Source organism: Amborella trichopoda, chromosome 1, assembly GCF_054954075.1.
Source record: "Amborella trichopoda isolate Santa Cruz 75 chromosome 1, AtrichopodaSantaCruz75HAP2 v2.0, whole genome shotgun sequence".
NCBI lineage: Eukaryota > Viridiplantae > Streptophyta > Magnoliopsida > Amborellales > Amborellaceae > Amborella > Amborella trichopoda.
The window spans coordinates 7,084,234-7,108,917 of NC_142336.1; the positions used below are offsets into that span (position 1 = coordinate 7,084,234).

At 36.2% G+C, this 24,684-nt stretch overlaps 1 protein-coding gene across 4 annotated transcripts in view; it reads left to right on the top strand.

The window, feature by feature from the left end:
• The first annotated feature begins 1,526 nt into the window (after nt 1-1,526).
• The window catches only part of LOC18426203 (P-loop containing nucleoside triphosphate hydrolases superfamily protein), a 29,424-nt gene continuing 6,266 nt past the window's right edge, over nt 1,527-24,684 (top strand). The window contains exons 1-10 of one of the 4 annotated variants that reach the window (XM_011622119.3): nt 1,527-1,807; nt 1,890-2,258; nt 2,963-3,186; nt 3,565-3,759; nt 3,977-4,153; nt 7,001-7,428; nt 8,998-9,178; nt 9,664-9,786; nt 10,215-10,331; nt 11,985-12,089. In XM_011622119.3, the coding sequence (XP_011620421.2) occupies nt 1,660-1,807; nt 1,890-2,258; nt 2,963-3,186; nt 3,565-3,759; nt 3,977-4,153; nt 7,001-7,428; nt 8,998-9,178; nt 9,664-9,786; nt 10,215-10,331; nt 11,985-12,089 (2,067 nt within the window). In that variant the 5' untranslated portion in view covers nt 1,527-1,659. Of the gene's footprint in view, nt 1,808-1,889; nt 2,259-2,962; nt 3,187-3,564; nt 3,760-3,976; nt 4,154-7,000; nt 7,429-8,997; nt 9,179-9,663; nt 9,787-10,214; nt 10,332-10,407; nt 11,165-11,766; nt 11,940-11,984; nt 12,090-24,684 lie in introns of those variants that run through there. The other 3 variants (XM_088859761.1, XM_020662347.2, XM_088859755.1) reach the window with 3 other exon arrangements.

The following is a 24,684-nucleotide window of genomic DNA, read 5'->3' on the forward strand; positions in this document are numbered from 1 at the left end:
AAACCTTATAGAAACAGTTAAAGTAAGGCGCATCTCTAAGTTCTATCGATAGATCCAATTTAGGTGCTAGAAACTCTTATGATGGTCAATAAATTTATTCTCGCCGCTAATTATAAAATTTGAAGCTTTAAAAGTAGTGTTGATTGAATAAATCTATACAATTAAAAATCTTGAAAATGAATGGTCCTGATAATATATTATAAGATGTAATATTATTTTGAGATTGTCTATAAAGAGACCATTTATCTTTTGTACAAGGAGATCACAATCATTCTTGTCCATTGGATTTCAAAATGGGTGGTTGTAAAAATATCATTTATTTGACACAAAGTTAAAAAAAGAGCCGTCCAATTTGACATTTAATGAGTGGAAATAGTTGTGACGTCCTTATATAAAAAATAAATAATCGCTTTGTAGACAATCCCATATTTGAATATTTTACTAAATATAAGATACAATATTTTTAGGATTTCACAGCTGTTGTTTTCTTCATATTCACGCATGTCGAGGTCAAGACGATCAATTAAAACATTTATATAGGACGAGACTTTTGTGTAAGGGCTTTTGATGTGCTTTTTTCTGTAGTCCAAGGTTGATGTGTTGCATAAAGTTTTTCTAATTCTAATTAGAAGAAAAAAGTTTATACGAGGGTGACACCTTGATCCCTCCAAAATCATTTGAAAAAGGCTATTTTGATGTTGGAAAAATATCTAATTGATCATCCCCACATTGATGCATATATAAAAAAAAGAGTTTAAATCCTAAAAATATTACATTTTGCAACCTTTTATCTGGACCACGCTTTTTTAAGATTTACATATTTTTATAAATCTATTTGATTTAAACTAATTTTAGAATTAAACATTTTATAATGAAAGATAAAATTAAATTCTCATACGATTCTAAATGTTTTTATGCCAAAATTACATCTCATAACAAATAATTAGTGGGGTGCCTTAATTTGATTGTTTAAGGCAGTGTAGGAAAACTTGGGCAGTTCAAATTCTAACCGCCCGGTTAGACCAGGTTAGATCGAAACCAGCCACTGGCCAATTCTGGTTTCGGCTAGTTCATGAACCGGCCAAATATTTTAAAAACAATTAAAAAAATATAAAAGTCCAAAAAATGAAAGATTTTGTTTGTAATAAATTTTCATGTTTTTATAAATATTGGAAAATTGTTTTTACCATTAATACTTATTTTTATACTTTCCTATATTTTTTAGATAATTTCAAAAATACTTATGAGCACAAATCGATATTTAAAATCTATTTTTTTTAATTAGTTTTCAATTTCATCTGGATTTATTTTGTTTTATCATGTTTTAAATTTTGTTTTAAATTTTTTGTATTTTTTAAAATTTTAACACTTTTTTCAACTTACCGAGTTGGGTCGTTTGAACCGCTTCCTTCCCCATCCGGTTCAATTTTTCGTGTGGTAGTTTAAGGTTACAAACTTACAACCTTATGCAAACCGGACACCCGAGCTAGAATATTTATTTGATCCCTCTATGGTTTGGTTTGGTTGCGTTCAGGGCTTTCGTCACTGAAATGGAATTTTCGCTCCATTTTTCTCTCTCTCAATAGAGAAGGAAGGTGCTGCTTTTTGTTGCAGGAGAGAGAAGGGGTATTTCAGCAGAGAAAGAGGAACGCAGTCGCCATGGATATACCTTCTAAGAGAAAAGCGAAGACAAGGAAGCGAAAAGTTAACCAAGAGTCCGAAACTACTTATGTTGATACCCTTCAATGGAGTAGCTCTCTCCCTGACGATGACCTTTTCTCTTTCCTAGTCGGGAGCAATGAAGGAGGTCCATTTTTCTCTCTCGTCTCCTCTCTTTCTCTCTCTAGTTTTTGCTGTATTTCTAATCTATTTTCTCATTGATGGTACAGGTTTTCTCTCCCTAGAAGAGTTAGATGAATCTGCGTTTGATTTCAGTCAAGCAAAACTGAAGAAGGAAGGGACCTTTGTTCCTGTATCAGATGAACTTCGCTCTGATATAATGGAAAGTACAGGAGATATATCAAGTGAGAAAAAGGTGAAGAAGAAGAAGAAGAAAAATTCAAAAAAGAGTAAGAGCGAGAATGAGGTAGGGACCTTTGTTCCTGTATCAGATGAACTTCACTATGATATAATGGCAAGTACAGGAGAGATATCAAGTAAGCAAAAGGTGAAGAAGAAGAAGAAAAAGAAGAAAAATTCAAACAAGAGTAAGATCAAGAATGTAGAAGAGACTGTATCCACAAAAGAAACTGTATCAGGTTGGGGTTTTGCTTATATTTCAGATAGCAAGCTGCTTTTATTTGTTTTTATTTTGATTCAAATTTAACTGCAATTACAATATGAACTAGTCTATCTATTGGCAAATAAATTGATTGGAAAATATATGACAAACAATCCAACGTGTCATATTTACATGGAATGCTTTGTGGAGAAGAAGGCTGGAGGATGTCTCAAATTTGGGTTTTGTTCGAGCTTTTATTGCCTGGTGTTCACATGATCTTCATTTAATGCTTATCTTGCTCCTATTTAGAAATTGAGCATTGTTTGTAACTAGTGAGCATGTTGAGTTCTTTTGGAAAGAGACTATAAGGGTAGCTTGCTGAGACTGTATTTACAGAATTGGTGTTCATTTGCAATATCTATGTTGTTTTCCCCATATGAATTTGGCTGATCCAATTTTTGCTATCTTTTTTTGTTTGGATATTTGAAAATTACTTGTATAGAGCCTTTTAATGGGCTGCGAAATGGCGAATACAAATGTAAAGTATAAAATATGCTTTAATTAATCCACCCAACATTGTCAATTAAACTACAGGAGATATTGAGATACAAGTGATTTTTGTTGTTTTTAAAATGTATGGTGAACTGAGTTAGTTTGCTCTCTTCATGAATTTGTGTGCTGGTGAAGAAAAATCCTAATTTCATATTTTTGAATTCTATTCTATTTTCATGGGTTTTGCAGAGTTTGATCAGAAAGATACCCCCCTTGCATCTATAATCGAGGGGGAAAGTAATGGTCAATTCAATAACCTTGGTAATGAAACTCTAGACTTGGATGATGAGTTTTCTGCATGGAATGAGCTGAGGCTTCACCCTTTGTTGTTGAAAACTATTCACAGACTGGGATTCAAGGAACCCACACCCATACAAAGGGCTTGCATTCCAGCTGCTGCTCACCAGGGAAAGGTCAGTTCAAAGCCAGTAAGAAGTTCTCGTAGTTAATGGAAACTTCTAATGGCATTTGTGGCAACACGACAATGAGAAAAATATGACTTTTTCTTCTCTGTGAAGCTTTCGATCTGTGTGCTGTGCAGTATTAATGCTTTGAAGATTAAAGTTAAGTCTACAGAAGTTTGCATTCTTATTTAAGAGAGCTTTATTTTTGTCAATGTTTAGTATCTATTGGGTTGTTTCTAATTTATTATTAATTTATTATTCAACATTTCAGAGATTCTTTAAGGGTAAGGTTTATGTTTGAAGAATATGTTAAGGATGTTAATGTTACGATTCGAGTAATCTTTTAGGTACTTATAATTTTAAAAAATTGAGCTCACATTTGAACAGGATGTCATTGGTGCTGCAGAGACTGGATCTGGAAAAACGCTTGCTTTTGGGCTGCCAATTTTTCAACGCCTACTTGAGGAACAAGAGAAAGCTGCACGTTATTCAAATAAGGGAGAAGATGGTGGGGAAAAGGGAGTTTGTGAAAAATGTTTACGGGCGCTTATTGTGACTCCTACAAGGGAGCTTGCACTTCAGGTTGTTACTCACTGCTATCTTCTATTGATTCCTTCTCCCATACTTTACATATTCTCAGTGGTGTGAATATTGGGATTCATTTATTCATCGTTGTAGATTCATATGGAAATGGCAGTTTGTTCATCCAACTGTAAAGCATAAATTGGTCTGTGTCTCGACTCATGAACATGATGATTTCAGGATCCACTTGCTGTCTGACTCCTTTCCCTTCATGCAGGTCTCTGATCATCTGAAAGCTTTTAGTAAGCTCACCAATATACTGGTGGTTCCTATTTTTGGTGGAATGTCTGCAGAGAAGCAGGAGAGACTTCTAAAGAGAAGGCCAGAGGTTATTGTTGGAACTCCTGGGAGGCTATGGGAACTTATGTCAGGAGGAGATGTGCATCTCACTGAGGTTGGTACAAATGCATCTTGTGTGTATTGCGTTTGTTAAGATTTTAGCAATTTATTTATTAGTTGTAGTTAATAGCATATCACAGTGCAACTTCAGCAGGATATTAATGGTCTATGCTTATCAAAAAAGTATATAAAGCTTAGCATCTATGATGTCCTTATGAATCCTATTCCTTCTGGGACTATTGGAGATCAGGCATTCCAGTTTGTTTCTAAACACATTGAACAGGGTGGTCACTGTTCGGACCGTTTTCCATTTCATCTTAGGAAAGCAAATTTGGAAGTAATTTTATGTTTGAGATCAATGGAGTCTCTCCTTAAATTTTGGTTTTTCTTCTTTATGGTGTCTATGCTAAGGTAGGTGGTTGCAGTAGGGTGGTCATGCACAGCTTCATATGTGATCAAGCTTGTTAATTCATTTTTCTAGTATGATTTGACCTACTCATATTTAGTCTTTAGGTGTTAAAGGTTCAGACATTCATTGTTGAGCTACTTGATTTGTCTCTCTCTTTATCTCTTTATTTTTTTATTTTAATAGTTGAAGGTTAAACTCCACCCTGACACATCCATGGCCATTATCTTAGACTTGGAGGGGGTATCCTACTTCCCCAATTTCCAGTTTTCCAGAATAGTTTTCCAGAATTCTGGCTGATGAAGAATAACTTGTACATCACCAACCTATTCTTCATGACTAGGTGGCCTTGTGAGACAAAATTGATCTACCCCACTACCTTGGATTGTGCAATCTGGGTTTGGCCTTTATGGTGGTATATTTTTATCGGCATCAAAAGGAATGCATCGGGCTATTCCAATATGTCTGAACGCAATGTGCTTTGTTTAATTTTTTTCTAAACTTTCCTAGAATCTGAGTTTTGTAAACAATTCATTATTTAATTTGATTGGAGACTATTTAAAATGAGGGCACGTCAAGTTGCAAGGTGCAACCTAGGGACATAGCTGAGGAGCATAATCATAAAAAATATTTTTTTAAAATTTCCTTATCTTTTGTGACCAGGACTTTTTATTTTATTTTTCTGCTTTCTTTTTTGGCCAGTTGAACTAGAGTGGACATCTCTAGTCATGTTTTCTATTAAATGACCCATAATTTGCTGGAATTACAAGTCATGGATCTTGGGTTTTGCAACAAGGTTTTTTTATTATGTTTTATCTATTTATTTTTGTTGTATTGATTGGTTAGTGGTGTTTGCAGCTACATCCCGCTGGTGAGTCTAAAAGGAACCACAGTACAAATTAATGTAGGGTGTGCGTCGATGCCCATGTCTCCACATTGTAAAAACCTGGGAATAATAAAACTGAAAGTCTGAGATGGACAAATTATGTATAAAAATGGAAACCGAAAGGAATAATTGAATATCTTTCCACAAATGTCAACATGTTGTGGCAAACAATGAAGCTTGATCCGATGTAAAGGGTCTGCTGACCGGATGTTTACCTAGAGTCCCGTCTAGAGGGCTCTCTTGGAAGTTCACCACACTGTAATTTCTCTCTACAGTAATACAATCGTTAACATTAAAAAAAAAAAAAAAAAACAATGAAGCTTGATCCGATCTAGTTTTGCCAGTGTTTAAAAACACCGAAGCAGGCAGGGGGCAGATTGGAGTTGTCTTGTCAAGTCTCTAGACTAACTGGTCGAAACGGTCCAGAATCAATTTTTTAGAGACCAGGACAGACCCAGGCAGTATTGATTACTCGGTGAGACTCGGGTTACCATTGTTGAGGTCATTTTGAACCAGCAATCTGGCAGGGTGTTGGTTCTGAGTGACCTAAGTGAGTACGAGTCTGAAATGTCAGGTATTTAACACTGAGTATTGCTGGTTCAATGGAAACTATTAATTAAAGTAATTAATCATAGGCATTAGAGTAGATCGATCATGGAGTTCTTAAAAATAATATGATTCCAAATTATTGTTTAATATACTTAGGCTCTTTCATTGTATAACACAATTTAGGGTGAAAGTAAGTGCTTCCAGTGACCCATGGTTTAAAAACTACTGGAGTTATTGACAGAGCTGTACATTAGGTCTCACTGGCCTGGCTCTATGCCTCTATGTCAGTTCTTCTTAACACATTAGAGATAGAGAGAAATTCTTTATCGTGTTATGGAAGGAGAGAAAATGAGGTGCATTTTTATGAATCTCCTTACATGAGATATTTTTTTCCAGGGCATGAGGAGGCTATTTTCCTTGTAAGAAAACATTGACTGCAACTTTTCATACTCATCTGAATGCTCTATTGGAATGTTTTGTGAAATAAAGTTATGAATGAAAGCATTGGAATAATCCAATGTCTTTGCAAAAACATTTTGCATTGGGTCACCACCATCCAGTGAAATGGATGGTGATGGAGAGAAGGGGTACCCATCGCCTCATGTGCTCTTTTAGTCGTCCTATTCTTTCTTCATCACCATCCTTTTTTGGATTGGTTGCTAACGATCCAATGGACACTGAATATCCTGTGGCCCATTGGATTTTGCTATACCTTCTCAGCAAAGAAAACGAGTGCTACTTTTCTATTTCCTTATAGTTTAATGAGTCATATAACTAATGTAGTCCCACTTTGATTGAATTTGTGTTTAGGGAACCTTATAAGTTCCTTTTATTTCTCATAGAATTTTTTTAATAGATGGTCATGTGGCCTTGAAAAGTTAAATATACACGCATACATACATACATATACATATAGGCATACACAAGCATATCATCTCTCAAGAGTTCTTCTTGGAAGTATATCAAAATTTCTTGTCTACTCACTAGCATTTGCTTTTTTTATGGTTTTGGATTAATGTCCTGATCAGTTCAGTGATTATTTGGTGGAATATTTGTTGCAGTTACAGTTGCTCTCTTTTTTTGTACTGGATGAAGCTGATAGGATGATAGAGAATGGCCATTTTCATGAGTTGCAATCCATTATTGACATGCTACCTTTGGTCGGCGACCAATCTGGAGGAGAACCTGCCCCCAGTCCCTCTTCAGGAGATAATAAACTGCACAGCATAAAAAAGAATGATAATTGTTTGACGGTTGCGAAAATGCAGAAAAAGAAAAGGCAAACCTTTGTATTTTCTGCAACTATAGCATTATCTGCAAACTTCCGGAAAAAGCTAAAGCGAGGTGCAAATCTGAGATCTGCAAGTAATGATGGGTTGAGTTCTTTTGAAAACCTTTCTCAGAGAGCGGGAATGAGAGCAGATGCAGCTATTATTGATTTGACTACTTCTTCGATTGTGGCTTATAAACTTGAGGAGTCAGTTATAGAGTAAGTATTTTTCATGGCAAATGAAACTCTAAAAATAGTTCACTCTTCTCATATATGCAATGACAGGAGACTATCTGTGGTTGGATTTTTTTCTGGAATCACAGTTTTACAATTTAGTCACAGAACGTCCTTATAAATATTTATGATAAAGTTTTTTTTTTTTTTTTTGGTCATGACTGGGAAATCAATAATAGTGCTTGTAACATGCAGGAAATCACATTTACTTATTTATTTCTTTTGGTCAAGACTGGAAAATTAATAGTAATGCTTATAACGTGTTAGATTTTATAAGTATTTTACACTTCGACCTTTGAGTAGTATGTTTATTACCCATCAAAAAGAAAAGGTGGTATCTTTAGTTTTTACTATATAAGCAGCCTAACCTTCTGAGAAAGTGAAATTTCTTAAAAGCAGTGTTTTAAAACCCGGCGATTTTCGATCTGCGTCGCTGATTCGGATGCGGAATTGATTGGGACCGAACCGGTTCCAGAATAGTATAGGTCCTGGCCTGGTCCCCCTCCCCTCTCCAAAACCCCCTTTTCAATTTTTTCCTTCTTTTGTTAAACTTATCTAATGTTTTATGTGGTTCCGACCTAATCCCCAACTCATAAACCTCTATTCTAATTTTTATTTTATGTTATATATATCTTAAATTGGTTTGGATCATTGATTCAGACGATTTGAGAATGATCTGAATTGCTGATTCAGCCAACGATCTGCTCCACTGATCCGTTTTCAAACACTGCTTAAAAGTGAGTTCTAATTTCAATCAAAACAATTATTTCCTTTTCATCTGTTGGTAACATTGTAGAACCCCAGAAATCACATTTGGTTTTAAATTATGAGTGAGGTCTTACTTAATATGTTGGAAGGCTCTAGCAACAAAAAACTTCTGAATTTATCAAAGGGAGGATGTATGGATTTTATTAGTTATTATTGGTTTTTTGTTTTTCAGAGGGTGAGGAAGAGGATTTTCTTTAAGAACGTATTGTACTTGTATTTTCAGATTCATGTGCAGTGAGCTTGGATCTACATTTACATCTTTCAAGTACCAATACTTGAAACTCATAAAATGAAAGTTTGATGCTCTGATGCATGCTGACATGCTCAAAGCTCTTTGCATTGTCTGGTTCATGAGGGGCTCATTTAAAGTGATCCTTTAGGGAATGCCATTCTGCCATATATGTAATTTATTGTCAGAACAGATTCCTTATGATTTTTAGATTTTTCCTAAGTGGGTAATCATTTTCATGCCTGGTTGGTGTGAACATCTTTTTGTTCTAAGATATGGTTTAATTGTTAGGATATTCTTCATTTCTTTCTTGAGGGGTACCAGTGCCGCTTAATATTGTTCATCATTTCAATTTTCTTTAGGCGTATGTTCACCAATGCTAAGCTGTAGTGTTTGTTACAGTTCTAGTAAAGGTATGCAAAGAAACTGTAAAATGATGCTTTACTTTTAATCTCCATCAGTTTATGCTACAATATCTGTTAATATCTGTCTATATACAGTTCATAATCAATCACCATGGATAATTCGATAGATTACTGACATACATGGGCATGCAGGTGCAGGGAAGAAGACAAAGATTCATACTTGTACTATCTTCTTAGTGTTCATGGATTTGGTCGCACTATTGTTTTCTGCACATCAATTGCAGCCTTACGCCGTATATCATCCCTTTTGCGTATCGTTGGTGTCAATGCTTGGACTCTTCATGCTCAAATGCAACAAAGAGCTCGCTTGAAGGTAATTCTGTTACTCTACGTGACTTTCTATTATAATCATAGGCATTAGAGATTTGGAGTCTCTGTATCCCAATATTTCTTCCCTTTTATTTCTAGATGTCAGGGATCTACACACATATTTGTCGTAATATATGAGTGTATATTCAAACGTGTATCCTCAAACTTAATTGGAATTACTATGAAGTCTGTTAGGTGAGGAAAATGGTGCAGATTGCAGTATAAAGAATAAAGGAGAATAACAAATGCCACCACGTTAGTCAGTGATGTGTGATGTGTGATGAGAGATGCTGGCAGAATGTGTTGTAGAGGAGCTTCTTGTTTTTATTTCTTTTCTTTATTTAATGTGAAGGACGAGTACTTTTTTCTGGAAATAACTGCATGTGAAGTAGGATGTTGGATTCTGATTTCTGAACGTGTTACATAAACGCACTTCTTCATTTTATGTGAAGTACAGCATAATCTTTTGTGTTTCATTGTTTATTGTAGGCCATGGATCATTTTCGTTCTAGCGATCATGGTGTTCTTGCTGCTACTGATGTTGCAGCTAGAGGACTTGATATCCCTGGCATCCGAACAGTTATTCACTATCAATTACCACATTCAGCAGAGGCCTGTATCTGAAACTTCGTTTTCCTTATTTTTTGATATTGTTGCTTATTATATATAGTCTATCGCAATATGTTAATGTATTGTTTGGAAATTGTTTCTAGAAAGCAGTATGAGATGCTTTGCTTTATTTTTGTGGCAATGCTCCCTATTTTTCTCAAAAAGGGGTCACCTTCCCCCCCCCCCCCTGCGTGCCAACACCAAAAAAACATATACAAAAAAAAAAAAAAAAGAAAGAAAAAAAACCTCATTTTCATTTCTTTTCCTTTTTTGGTTCTGTTGTACTGCGGCAACAGGGTGCTGTTGGCTTTCTTTTTTTATGGATTTTTTTTCCTACCCTTCTGTAAATGGAGCCTTAATGTTTGTGCTTTCAGAATAGAGCGTTGCTTGACATACCTATTTTGTCTCTGTATGCATTTTGGTTTGTTCAGGTTTACATTCACAGGAGTGGACGAACAGCTCGGGCTTCTAGTGATGGGTGTAGCATTGCACTTATTTCACCGTCTGACCGATCAAAGTTTGCCTCTCTGTGTAAATCATTTTCAAAGGTGAGTACACCCTTTGCTTGATGTGAATGTTCTATATGCTTTGCGCTTACGAAAAGAATTTCTTTGGTCGGGCCAGTTCATTTTCGAGAGGAAGGATTGAGCTCTAGACCTCTCTTGCAGATCAGTGTCTCCCATGACAGACCAACAACCTGGTTGATTGACTGCCCTACTGAAATACGCTTCTCTTGCCTATCTCAAAAAGGAAATAGTTGCATATTTATTTTTGTTCTGCATAGAAAATTGAGAAGTCATGGAGATGTATACATCGTATGATAGGTGTAAACTTTTGATTTCTGAATATGCGTTATTACTGCTGATATGCTTGGAATTCTTGTTGAGAAACTATGAATGCATTCACGAGGGTCCTTGAACCAGTTGGATGATTTGGAATGTTCAGGTGGTGAAGTGGGTTGTATGTGTTCCAGTGGTACATCGAGTTTGAGATGTTTTGATCACATATGAACGAGTACTAATTATAGGCTTCTAGAAAATGAACTTTTTAAGATGTAGCCTCATGCTTGTTCTGGAAAGTATTATGTAATCTTGCGATAATCCAGCAGTACATGGGTGAAAAGTTTCAAATAAAACCAGCATGCTTATTATACATAGGTGTTGAAAATGCATATGTTGGATAAATAAGTATTTATGCCCCCATGTAGATGCTATTAAAACTTTGAGAATGGGGTTTGGGGTCGTGTGGTTGCACTGCCTGAGTCCCATCTAAGTTCTAGGCCATTCTACCTAATGCATTAAAAAATCACTAAAGAATAAAAATAAAATAAAATTATGCTATTAAAACTTCTCTTTGCAGATAATTATTAAAAAAACAAAAACTGTTTGAAGAGAGCATTTAACAAACTATAATGGGCATCAACAATTATGAGACTTCTCAGATAAAGGCAAATAAATTTCTCTTTCCAAATTGAATCCTTGACATTGTCAAGAAGCCTCGTGTTGTCCATACCTTTAGAAGGGCCAGAAGATACTATTCAAATGACCTTTTACTATGATTATTGGCATGGCTAGCGAATACTTAATGTAATTCACTCCTTCGAAGGCCTTTTTACAGGGCTTCATTTAATTGGGTAACCGCATGAAGAAGCACCAATGCCTTTTAACTATGATGTCCCCCTTCTAATGACACGTGTCATTAAAATTTGGGAGAGAGAACACACACGCTATAGTTCGCATACTGCTCATCTTGGTGCAGCATGTCTTGTTTGGGTCTTTGGATTCTTTTGCATTCTTTTCACGGCCCACTAGAAATTTTATGGAACTTCTGTTTTATGGTGCAAATATAAATGGCATCCTACCTTATCAATTTCCACTTCCTTTCCATAGGCTGTACTTTCATCAGTAGGCCTTGAAAGTAATGCAGCATCATAGTAAGCTCTTCCATCACATAATGATTTGACGGACTTCAGTTGTGTTTCAGGATTTGATGACTACAGAAATTATTAATTCATATTTGGATTTGTGCTGGCGATTCTTTTAGTGTTGAGTAAATGCCAGGAAACTCTATTATTCCCTTGGTGCAATGCTTATTATCTGAAATTTTATGGGTACCTTTACTATTTAGTATTTATATGGATGGTTTTTCCTGTGTTTTTTACTCCCTGCAATTAAAATCTTGTTCTCTTCCTTGACATGCAGGAGTGTCTTCGTCGGTTTCCCTTAGATAGCTCCTACATGCCTGAGATTGCAAAGAGGATGTCTCTTGCACGGCAAATTGATAAGATAACACGCTCTGACTCCCAGGTCAATCGAATCCTCAGTTGCATTAAGTTTTTAGAGATTTATGACATCATTCAATCCATGTTGTGTAGACTTTGAAGTCTGTAATCTGAAATTACATCATTTATGATAAGTACATTTGGGAAGACATTCTGAGAGGGGTCATAGACTGTTTCTTGGGTTGTTTCTTTATCAATTTAGCCATGGATGGATGATACTTGTCATAGTACCCTATATGCCTGCAACAACATAATATCATTGTAGAATGTATATTATATAACCGACTATAGAGCTTAATCTTTATGATTGATTCTTATAATCCTAAGTCCTAAGCATGAACCCACAAACCAGTTTGAATCCCAAAAAGATGACCCCTGTTGGAACGGAAGTGCTACGGATGCTGAACTTGGTAATGACAATATTTTTTAACTTTTTCCACCTGTCAAATCATGCATATGTGATAATGTATTCTGTACTTCTAGTTCTTTTGATAATTGGTGTTTACCCATTGTTGGAGAGTTTGCATGCTATTGTTTAAGTTTGGTCATTTTAAACGCAGTCATTATTCATTAATTTGGTATAGCGTCTTCAAAAACAATTTTCTTGTTATGCCATTCCCCTCTTTATATTGTGAAACCAACTGAATAGGTTGTGAGTATTAGTGGAATCCGCCCAAAAATTGCTTTAATCAGAAATGATTCTATCATACTGACATTTCATTAAGGGGCCATTTGTGTACCTGGAAATCGATTACGTGACAATAGATTACAAGGAAATATGACATTTCCACTGTTTGGGTACACTTAATCGTAAGGAAATGGAAAGAGATTACGCGAGATTTCCCAAAAAATCAAGAAATCTATTACGCGCTGTGATAGGTGAAAAATCTATTACGGGAGTGACGGGTAATTTTGGGAAATCTTTTGCGTGCGTTTTTGCCTACCCTATCCTTGATTAAAAATAAAAAAATCTTCTCTCTATAAGCCTTCTCTCTTCATAATAACTATTCATAATAACTGGCATAGGTGATCCCTCCCTTTTTAAGCTCGTCCCCTCATTTGAAACCATCAGTTGTCATATAAAAACAAAAATAATAAAAATAAAAATCTGTAATCAAAGATAAATTACACAACACAATCATAATAAAAAATTTCACACAATATAATCCTCATAAGAGATTACTAAAATCTCAATTGAAATAACATACCTCTTTAGTCTCCTCCATTACCTCAAAATTTTATAATGCAATTATCAAACCGTCTAGTTTACTAATCAAACTTCTTCCCATTTTTTAACTCGTACCATAGAGATTTTGAATTTAGTATCATAAATTTATTGTTTATTTGAAATCATATAGAGAGACATTTGAAAGACTTTTATAAAAAATAAATAAAAATAAGGCTTATCATAATAAAATCATGTTATTCCAATCATATTGTTCCAATGACTTATCATGTTGAAACCAATGTCATGTTAGAAAACATGTGATTCCATGTAAGTGCCAAAGGCACTTAAATAAGTAGGAAATAGTGTCATGATGACAGTAAAATGGTACAAGTTATTATTAAAAAATCTTTTTTGAATGGTGATGATGTTATTATTAGAAATCTTTTTGAAATGATGTGATGATCATTTTAATTTCGTATTTTAGTGGAATTTTGTGACAAAAAAGAAAGAAATGATAATTCTGCATTTTAGTGGAATTTTGTGATAAAAAGAAAGAAATGATAGTTTCTAGGCACGTGCTGGTAAAATGTTGGTAATGCATTTCCTATATGTCTTCCAGACATAGTCAAACAATAACAATGTATTTCCCAGGTTGCATCTAAATATTACCAAAACAGTAACAATCCATTTACAGGTAATGTATACGTCAGTAATATATTTTATAGACAATATATTTCTAGGTATCCAAACGGCCCCTAAATACATACGTCATGTTGCACACAATTTTCTTTTACATATACAGGTGGTCTAGGAATTAAAATAATCAAAGAAACATACATGGCCCCATTAAGAAATTGGTGGTGGAGATCTTGGGAGTATGTATGTTGTGAGTAAGCAAATGTCTATCCATGGTTGCTAGCAACATCACAGCGCGGGTTAGAATGGATTCAAAACCAAATTCCGGCTAGATCTTTTGTTGGGAAATCAACCGTTGTATATATAGTATGGCCATGGACCAACACCTTGATCATGGAATAACCCAAGTAGTGGACATGATACTACATGGTGTCCATGCCTAAGACGAGATCTGAGGGACAATGATTTGAGGCTCTTTTAAACATGATGGAAAAGCTGCCGAAGTCCTTTAGACCAAACAGGGAAGCTAGACCTATGTGGAGTCCTGATTGCAATGGTGAAATCACTCAAGTCTATGTATTAGACAATAGTCTGGTTAATGGAAGATAACCTTGCTGTATGCAAAGTGTGGTCCATCCCTAGGTTGCTGGAGACTCAGGCTTTCGCCTGGTTAGTTACTCTCGAAAAGATTCTCATGGTTGATTCCCCAAGGAACAAGAGTTATGTCGAAACTATAGTTGTTGGGATCGAGAGCGGGAACCGTACCTGGATGGGGATCGGGAGCCAGGGATCGTGAAATGCTAGAAGATCCCTATGGTTGGGAACGCCGTCCGTACGATGCACATGTTAGGGATCGAGATTCCAACCTTTTGGGGATCTTGATCCCGACCTTTTGGGATCTTGATCCTAACTTTTTGGGGATCTTGTTACCAACCTTAAAGTGTATGATAATCTAGGATTATGTATACTCTTTAAAGTAGGGATCTCATTATTGATAGCAAGCAAGCGATAGTTGTGTTGTTAGTTGGCTATAAACAAAGAAAATCATCAGTTTGGCTGTTGTTTTGGTCTTTAAGGTTGGATTCGAGATCCCTAACAGGAATCGGGATACCTAAGAGTGGAGCTCAAGATCCCAAAATTTAAAAATCGAGATCTCTGAGAGATCCATTTCGAGAGCGACAGAATCGAGATCCTAGAAGGGATCGGCTACTAAAGTAGGAGATCCCGGTAACTATGGTTGAAACTGTCAACCATCTCTTCCTGCATTCGTCAAATACTCTTGAAATATGGTCGTTTACACTAGATTTATTTTGCTTTACCTGGGCTGTTCCTCCATCCATTGAGGCACTCTTAATAGAATGGCTCACCCCTCCAATTTGCTATGGAGATTGACATTGCTGGTAATTTTGACTGTGATTTTCAAAAATCATAGTCAAAATAATAAGAACATTTTAATGGCAGAGGATGCTATTTCTGAAATTTCTTTAGATAGTGTGGTTCTTCTACTAGTCTTGATTTCAGTCCTATATTTTCAAAACAAGACCATCTTTTTTAAATTACTTATACTCCAGAAAAATTTTCAGAAACAAAATCCCAACTAATAAATCCTTATCATGTCTATGATAAATCCAGTTTGAATTGGACTAAGAGGATCAAAACATTGTGTGGAAAAAAGACCCCTGAAGCTATAAAAGAATTTATCCAAGCTTCTTCTTTGGACCAACACCAAATACCAGCCACCCAAACTGAACAATACATCACCATAACCCTACCCAACAACCTATTTCCCCAATAGATCAAGGAAGGTTATACACATGTTCACCTTGGAGCCATTAAGCTTGCTTTAACTTTCCATGGAAGAAAAGGAATGGAAGCAGTCTCTCGAATTGCATTGTTAGATTCTAGGTTTCTAGAATACCAGAATGCATGTATTGGAACTGTGCAAATAACCTTAAATACCGGAACTATTTTTGTTACCTTCTTCTCAAATTTCAATATCTCCATCAGAGACCCTCACTTAAGCTCAGCCTTTAAAGTTCAATTGCAAATCACAGGCACTAGACAAATTGAAACAACCACTGTAGCTACACTTCATTACTACATGGTGTATAGATTACTGAATCATGCCTGTGACATGGTTACTCCTCTTTTCCCAGAACAAGAAAACAAAGCCTTGTTTATAAAAGTAGATAACAATTTCCAACCTGTATGTTATTATATTCCTAGACAAATCTCTAGAAAAAGACTGTTGGAATTGATTCCATCTACCTAGGTGACAAATTATGAAAATCTGCAAAATCAAGGAAGACCTCTTCAACAAATTGATTCCAGGATGACTAGATACCCAGATGGAACAGTAAGAATGGATTTTCAAACGCAGCAGACAACTGAGCAAAACAGAGAAATATTTCCAACCCAGTTTCTTGGATTATTGGAAAAAGTTCCTATTGTGGCCTTTGACAAAAAAAGGAAATCCAATTTATGAACAAAAAACAGCTGATGGACATCATTGGTTTGATGTTTGCAACTGTGATTCATGCCTTGAAGATCAGAATGATTTCCCAGAGGAAAAAAGAAAGAAAGAGAAGAAAGAAAAGAAAAAAAAGTCATCACTGCAGAAATTGCATGAGAGATATATAAATGGTGACCCTTATGTGGGATTACTTGGTGAGTGTGTAGAAAATTGGAATTATTATGTTTTATATGGTAGTCCCAAGGATGAACCCAAACCTCATACTTCAGAAATCATCCCTTCAGGATGGGATGATACAGATGAAAACAACATCCCAAGTTGTTTGGCTTTTGACCCACAGAGTTCAAGCTATACCACAAATTTTCCCCCTTTACATGATTTGGAAAGACCACAAGAAATGAGAAATATGTTTGGAAAATTAAAAATCCCACTATGAGAGACTCAAATGGAATGCAGAAATCTATTTCACCTGTAGAGGCTAGTTTGAATTGGCAAGCTGAGAATGCCAAATCTCAGAATTGAAGAAAAACAGAATGCAATGTCTACTCAAGTACAGGGATTAGCTAGCTTGATTCACCAGTTGAAAGAAAGAATTCAACTCTTACATGAAGAGTTAATGAACATTTTGTACACAGTTAAGGACATCAATGAACATTCTTATTTATTGGTACAAAAAGGGCAAGAAAAAGCTAATATGGAAAAACAACTTCAAAGTTTAGCAAAAGACCTTTGGAAGTCCCAACACCAATTTCAGACACAATATCAGACCTCTTCTCAACCTTCTGGCTACCACCCTCTATTACCCATTCCAACTTCTCAAACATACCCTTCTTTAAGAAACCCAGACCCATTTCCTCCAACCAGAACTGTTTACCCTCCAACTGGTTTAATTCCCCCAAGAAACTACAACTTTAGACTCTTGAGAACATTTGAAGCTGAAAGACAATTCCCTGAGCATTTGATATTTCCACAATTAAAAAAGAGACAAAGCCCAAATGTCTCATATTCATCCTCAAATCCTATACCAAGTTCTCAACCAGCCTCAACACCAGTGGTTACACAATTTCCCCAAACATCCCCTCAACCAAAAAATGAAACTCAGATGATTCAGAATTCAGATACAGAATCTGATGTCATTGTTTCAGATGTTACAGCCTCTTCTGTCCCAATTCCTATGACCATCCCTTCTGATGATTCCAATCATATGAGTTCTTTTCTAAAGAACTTAACAAACCCAACAGAAGTCAATCTTCAAGATGAAGTTGGTTCTACAGATGAATCTGAAGAATTCTCCTCTACCTCCATTGATTCTGAATCATTACTGATGATGAATCCTCCTGAACCACAACCTGAACCTGACCCAAATATAGAACAGCCTGAAGATATTAGACCTCCAAATTACCAAGAACCGCAACCAAACCCCTCATATGGTGATACCTCCAAAGGCTTTACAATAGATGATATTTCACCGTCCAATTGGAATGATCGATTCAGAGAAATCCAAGGATGTATGCTTGCTGAAATGCTAAATCCTGCAAACACGTTATCCCAAACAATCCTGAAAGTTATTGTCAGACTAAGAGGACGTCTTTTTGACTGGTACTTAAGCCTTGGAGAGTATAGTCAAATCCAGTTGTGAAACAGTGAGTCAGTACTCGATTTTCTTAACTACATGGTTTCTGAGTTTTCTTGCCCAGTAAAGCATGAACAGATTGTGCAAGAGAAGAATTTTTTCAATTGAAATGTTGTTCTTTCAAAAGACAAGACCTTGAGAAACATTTTGCCGAAATGAACAAGAGATTTCATAAAATTGGTGGGATTGATGATGTGAATCTAAAGCAATTTTATCTTGAATCCATACCCCTAACTCTAGGCAAAGAGGCCACAAAAACAATAGAAAATCAAGGGCTTACAATTCAAAACACCACTTTTGGGGAGCTATATCAATATGTTCTTCATGCTCTGGAAAGGCTTTGCAATCAAGTTGATTTTGTCAAAGAAATGGGGAAGAATAAACATTTGTTAGGAAAATCTTGTGAGAAACCTTATCTCAAAATCAAATGTAATTCAGAAAAGCTCTGTCAATGTCCAAAACCTAAGAAAGAGGACAGGTCCTTTAAACAAAGGAGGCACAAAAAGAAATTTAAGAAATTTAAATTTCTTCGAAGATCAAGATTTCGAGATTCCAGGCACAAGAAAGACATGATAACAAAGAGTTACACATGATAACAAAGAGATGTAACATGATAACAAAGAGTGATATAGTATAAAATACCTGGAATGGAGGAATTTTACAAAAGAGGTTGATAGTACAATAGCACACCAAAGCAAGAAGAAGTTATAAGAAAAACAACACACCATGGTTGACTAAGGCTAAGAGGCCCCAAGAAGCTCCTACCTTAAAACACATTCTCAGTGGACTTATATAGGCAACGGATCTCAAATCCTGACTTCAAAAATAAAAACGACACCTGGCAGACATGGTCACGTGGATCCATGTGGGTACAGTAAAAAGTAATACAGTGCTAGACAACTGGTGGATACAGTGTAAAGTGGGTACAGTGCTTGAGTGGGTACAGTGCTCGACAGCTGGTAGTGGGAATAGTGACAGCATCTGGTACAGTGACAGCTGGTAGTGGGAATAGTGACAACATCTGGTACAGTGACAACTGGTAGTGGGAATAGTGACAGCAGACAGCTTTTGAAAAAGTAGAGACAGCTTCATGAAAAGACAGGTCTTTTGACAGGTGGAAAGCTTTGAGAAGACATCATCCTTATCCTTCAGTCTGTGTCCATCAGAGTCGTAGCTTGGTGAGGAATGACTTGAGGGACTGTGAGAAGGTCCAATGTAAGAGTCGTCACTAGAACTAGTGTCCATCTGTCCTTCAAGAGGAGGATGGTCGGCTAACCAGAGGTGTAGTAGGTGGATAAGGGCAGCACCAAGGGGAGTTTCATCGTTCCATACTGTGATTTTTGCAAAGATATCCAAAGGAATCCAATCTGGCTGGACTCTATTAATGTAGCACATAATTCTTTCCATTGTTTTGTTTGGAACATCCAATAATTTAGGAGATTAGAATCATACCATCCAATGGTTTGGATATGGCGATATTGGGTAATGAAGGTATGTTCTGGAAAACATTGCAGTTGCAGATCTAGATGGAAGGCTATGATGAGATAGGGTTTGTGATAATAATCAAAAGGCTGTGTCCATTGATCATAATAGTAATGTTTTAAAAGGAATTTATAGAAGTTGAAGGCTCTTGGGTTTGGATGAATATAGTTATTCCATTGCAAGAAATGACAATGCCTTAGATAAGACAGTAATTTCCTAACATGAAAATTGAAGCAGATATGGTGGTTTTGGATAACGTACCAAAAGAAACAAAGAGCTTCTTTAGGCATGTTATAATAATGCCTGGTTTGGAATAAAGATAAAAACGGGTATTTTGGATGGCATCAAATTCCTTGGAAACATTCTCCATGATTCCTGATCAGAATTTCATGCATTTTTTGTTGCATGAATTCATTACGTGCTTCCATTGTTTTGTTGAGAATGATGTCATAAATTTCTTCAGAAACTTCTCTCGGTTCTTCTTCTTCAATTCTGATTATGGATCCCAAAAATGGGATTATTTGGAAAGAGTTTTCTTCAGGTTTTTTTCTTGAGAACATGTCAGCTAAAACATTGTTTTTTCCAAGAATATGTTTGACTTCAAAGTTCCATTGAGAAAACCAATTTGCCCATTTGAGTAACTGAGGGTTGGGAAGAATCTTGTTTTTGAATTTTAACATATTCTGAAAACTTGACATATCCATCTCTACCAAAAAAGAATGGCCTAGGAGATGAAACTGGAATTTTTTAATTCCTCTTTTTACGGCCAGAATTTCTTTGAATGTAGAGTGATAATGTTGTTCAGATTCTTTAAACTTTCCACTTTTGTATCCACAAATCATTCTTGTTTTCTCTTTTTCTTCAATCAAAATGCATGCCCAAAATTCATCTGAAGCATCAGTTTGTAAAATCCTTTTTCCATCAGAAAGAATTTTTGAGGGAGAAAGATTTTGGGATAAATCTTTGAACTTAAGAACACACTCAGTCTGTTTGTTTGTCCATGGTGGTGCCTTTTTCTTTAGAAGAAGATAAAGAGGGCTGGTGAAGAGAGAAAGCTTATGAATGAAAGGGGACATGTAATTTACGATGCTTAAGAACTGCTGGATTTGTTTTACAGTGGGAAGAACATTAGGAAACTCTAACAAATGTTTTGCTACATGAGGCTGTAGTTTGTACATTCCGTTCTGGAAATGCATACCAAGAAAATCAATATCTATAGTAGCAAAGACACATTTTTTTTCAGAGAGCATGATCCATATTCACAACAAATGGAATAGAATTTTTCTAATAATATGATATGACTTTGGAGGTCTAAGGAGAAGAGGAGTATGTCATCTATGTATACCAGAGCTTGTTTTGAAATTGGTTCAAAGATGTGGCTTAAAACTTTTTGAAAATATGTTGGAGCATTTTTCAAACCGAAAGGCATGACTGTCCATTGAAAGTGATGATTTGGTAGACAAAGCTGCTTTGGGATGGTCATCCGGGTGAATTCCTATTTGCCAACATCCCGATTTTAAATCAAATTTAGAAAAGATGTGTGCATTTGAAATTTGAGAAAACATTGTTTTTTGGTTTGGCAGAGGAAATTTGTCATTAGCAAGAAAATCATTCAAGGGTTGATAATTGATGACCAATCTGAGTTTTCCTCAAATTTGTTCTGCTCTTTTATTTACATAACAGGCTTCACAAGCCCAAGGTGAACTTGTCGGTTCAATTAATTGTTCCTTTATCAAATCATGGATTTCCAGTTTAGCTTGTTCCAAAACGTCTGGATTTAAACCTCTATGTGAAGCTTTTGTAGGGTTTATATCCTCATTCTTCTTAAAAGGTAATTTAACATAAAAGTTTTGGTTTCTCCAAAGAGGATTTGTACATTTTTTGAGAAACTCTGTATGGGAATTAGCACAACAATCTGTCAAATGTTTTTGTCTAACAATTTCAAGGCTTGGTGTCTGGTCTATGGATGCAACCCAGGGTAGAGTCAAGGATTTGTAGTGTAGTCCCTTGTAGGTCCATTGAAGTTTTACTTGGTGAAGAACATCAAATCCAAGTAAAAGTTCTTTGTTGGGTAAATAGGATCCTAACAGTTTGTGCTGGATTACAAGTTTGGGGAAAAGTTTAATCAAAATGGGTTTGCTGATCTGGTTTATGGTAAATTTCCCTCCATTAGCAGCTCTGAAGGTCTGGTGGCATGGTTCCCAAAATTGTTTTGGCAGTAACTCTGGTTTTAGAATACTAGCAGATGCACCTGTGTCAAAAAAGGCAGTAATTGACATTGGTTTAGCATAATGTTCTGACAGTATTTGAACCATGGCTATTGGTGAGGGCTGTAAGGGTAAACTGGCTATATCTGTCTCATTTTCCTGTGGTAACAAGATCTCTGAGGAGTTTGTTTTGCATATTTGATTGAATTCATTTTCTTTTGAATAATACGCAATGGACAATATTGTTTCTGGGGACTGCTCATCATCTAAAAAAAAAACTGTTTCTAAATCATCTTCGATTTCTTCATTCTTTACCTGTGAAAGGAGATGAATGATCTTTTTCCTTTTCTTCTAATTAGGACAATTGTTTGCAAAAAGAACTACCAGAGAGTCTCGGTGGATGATTTTGAAAACAGTGGGAAAATGACAATCAAAGCAAACAATAAGAATAAAAAAAATTCAAAATTTTGGATTCTCCTAATGGGGTCGTCAAATTGGATTTTGATGGCAATTTGCCAGGGAATCAAGGGTGAACAGGTGTGGAGGGTATTGTCATTGCATGTGGTCAGGGTCCATCCAGACAAAACATTCATGACGGTTTGCTTAGGTGGGCCAAGGGGACTTGGGTGCATTGCCAAGGCCTAGGCAGCCCAAGGGGACTTGGGCGCATCGCTAAGGCCTAGGCTTCCCTTCTGGGCGGTGGGTCCCCTGGCAGTGCCCAGTCCTGGGCGGGCGTCCAGGGGCGAAAATCCCCCTCGTGGAGGGGTATTTTTATCCTTTTGTCCCCTAATGAGGGGCGGAAGGGAGCGTGGTGTTTGAGTTCTTATGTGACCTAAATCCCTTTTGTTACCTTTTGGAGTGAAAAATGTTTGAAAAAACCACTTTTTTTGTGTTTCTATAAGATCGATTGGGTAATTCACATGCAAATGATAATAATTGCATAATGGGGATATAAACTGATTCAAAAAAGATGCTAATGGGGATATAAACTGATGCAAAAACCTGTTTGTCGGTATTAGGGGGGATGTTGCTCTTTGTGAAAATGTTCCTGAAGCTATTAGAGAGGAGATTTAAACAATATTTGAGCCCGGCAAAACACAAAAAGTGTGGTTACTTATAACCCAAATCCAAATGATAAAATTTGTATAAAGTGTTTATTTTGTGAAAAAGATACCAATGGGGGTGTTAACTTCTTCAAGAAACACCTTACTGGTATTGAACGAAATGTTGCTTCTTGTAAAAAAGTTATTGAAGCTATTAGGGATGAGATTAGAGAATATTTGAATTTGATAAAATCAAAAAAGGAAGAAAAGGAGCTTTGTTAGATGGAAGCTCTGGGTTCTTTGCAAAGTGGTGATCTGGGTTGGGGGTAACCCGAATCTGAATGACAAAAGTTGTATAAGGTGTAATTATCATGGAAAGGATATCAATGGGGGTATTTATCGGTTCAAGAAACACTGTGCCGGTATTAGGGGAGATTAAGCAATAGTTGAGTTGAGTAAAACACAAAACGCAAGAAAAGGATGAAGAGGCATAAGGTACAGCAGCCAACACTCGTTAGGCTGCTAGATCATCTGCATAGAGCAAGAGGGGGTAGAAGAAGAGGAGGAAGAGGCAGATTCAGAAGAAACGAAGGAGTATGAGCGTTATGTTGAAGAGGAAGATGACTCTGATGATGATGGACTCGACTCCTATGCATATGATGAGGCTTAATCCACTTTTTTTTATGATGAATAAAGACTCTTGACTCTTTAAGTCTTCGAGTGTATATTTTCTTTTTCTTATTTTCTAGTTTATACTCTTCTATGTGCTTGTATAGCTGTATCATTGTATGGAACTATGGATTATGGAGCATGGAGTATGGTCTATGGAGTATGAATTATGGATTGTGCCTGTATTATTAATTTACTATTATATTTTATTTTTAACCTTACTGAGGGTTTGACCTTTGATAGAGCAGAATGGTGGATCAGGATTCTTGTAGCCGACCCTAAATAGTTGGGAAAAGGTTCTGATGATGATGATAATTTTATTTTTTGATGTGCTAGTAGTCTATTACAAATTTGCAATGGCTTGGAATTTTGGATTATGCGATTTTAAAATTTGTAACATTTTATGATGTATTACTCATATTCCCCTGCCCCTCCTCTTCAACCTAGGCCACCCAGAAATTGGGCTCCTGCCTAGGTGCCTACCTAAGCACTGGGCGGCCAGGATCCCCAAGACCGCCTAGGCGCTGCTTGGCATTTTTTGGACCACTGTTCATGACATACTCTAGCCCAATTCAGATGTGTTATGCTGAAGCTGAGGCATGATAATTACTTTTCAGTCTCTGAAATCTAGATCCTAATCGGACTGATGTCATCATTGAGCGTGACTCTTAACACTGTCATCAACTATGCTGGTGAAGATGGATCCTGCCCTTGGAGACTAAACAGCATTTCAGGAAATCTGGGTATGTATGAGCAATCTTACTGCAGCACTAAGGCGCGCCTGAAGAGAGGCAATTGAAGAAGTGGATGCGTTGGCAAGAGATGGAATTTGGAAATCTTTCTTGATTGGTACTTCGAATCATAGTGCTTTGATGTATAGAGTTTGATGTAAGGGGACTCATTTTTGTAAGTGGAACTATAATTGGTAAATCAATTTCACAAATTAATGATAAACAGTTAACTGTCAAATCACATGATACAAATCACATGCTTATCACTTCTTTGAATAGCTATAGCCAACACGAAATTAACCATATTATAACTGTCAAATCTAGTTGAGTGAGTTGGTACTTGTCTGGCCTAAGAACATGAGCAGATCTTTTTGCCTCAAAATGTATTTTGCTGAGTTGGAAGATACTGAGAAGAATTGTAGTATTGGAACTTTTATGAGCACTTTTTGAGCTTTGAAATGTTAGTTATTTGTAATTGGGAATTCCTTGATCTTCACAGTCTATGTTGTTCACTTAGCAGCAGTGTTGATCTGTCTTTTTTTTAAATGGAAACGAGTAGTGGTCTTTTCAAATAATTG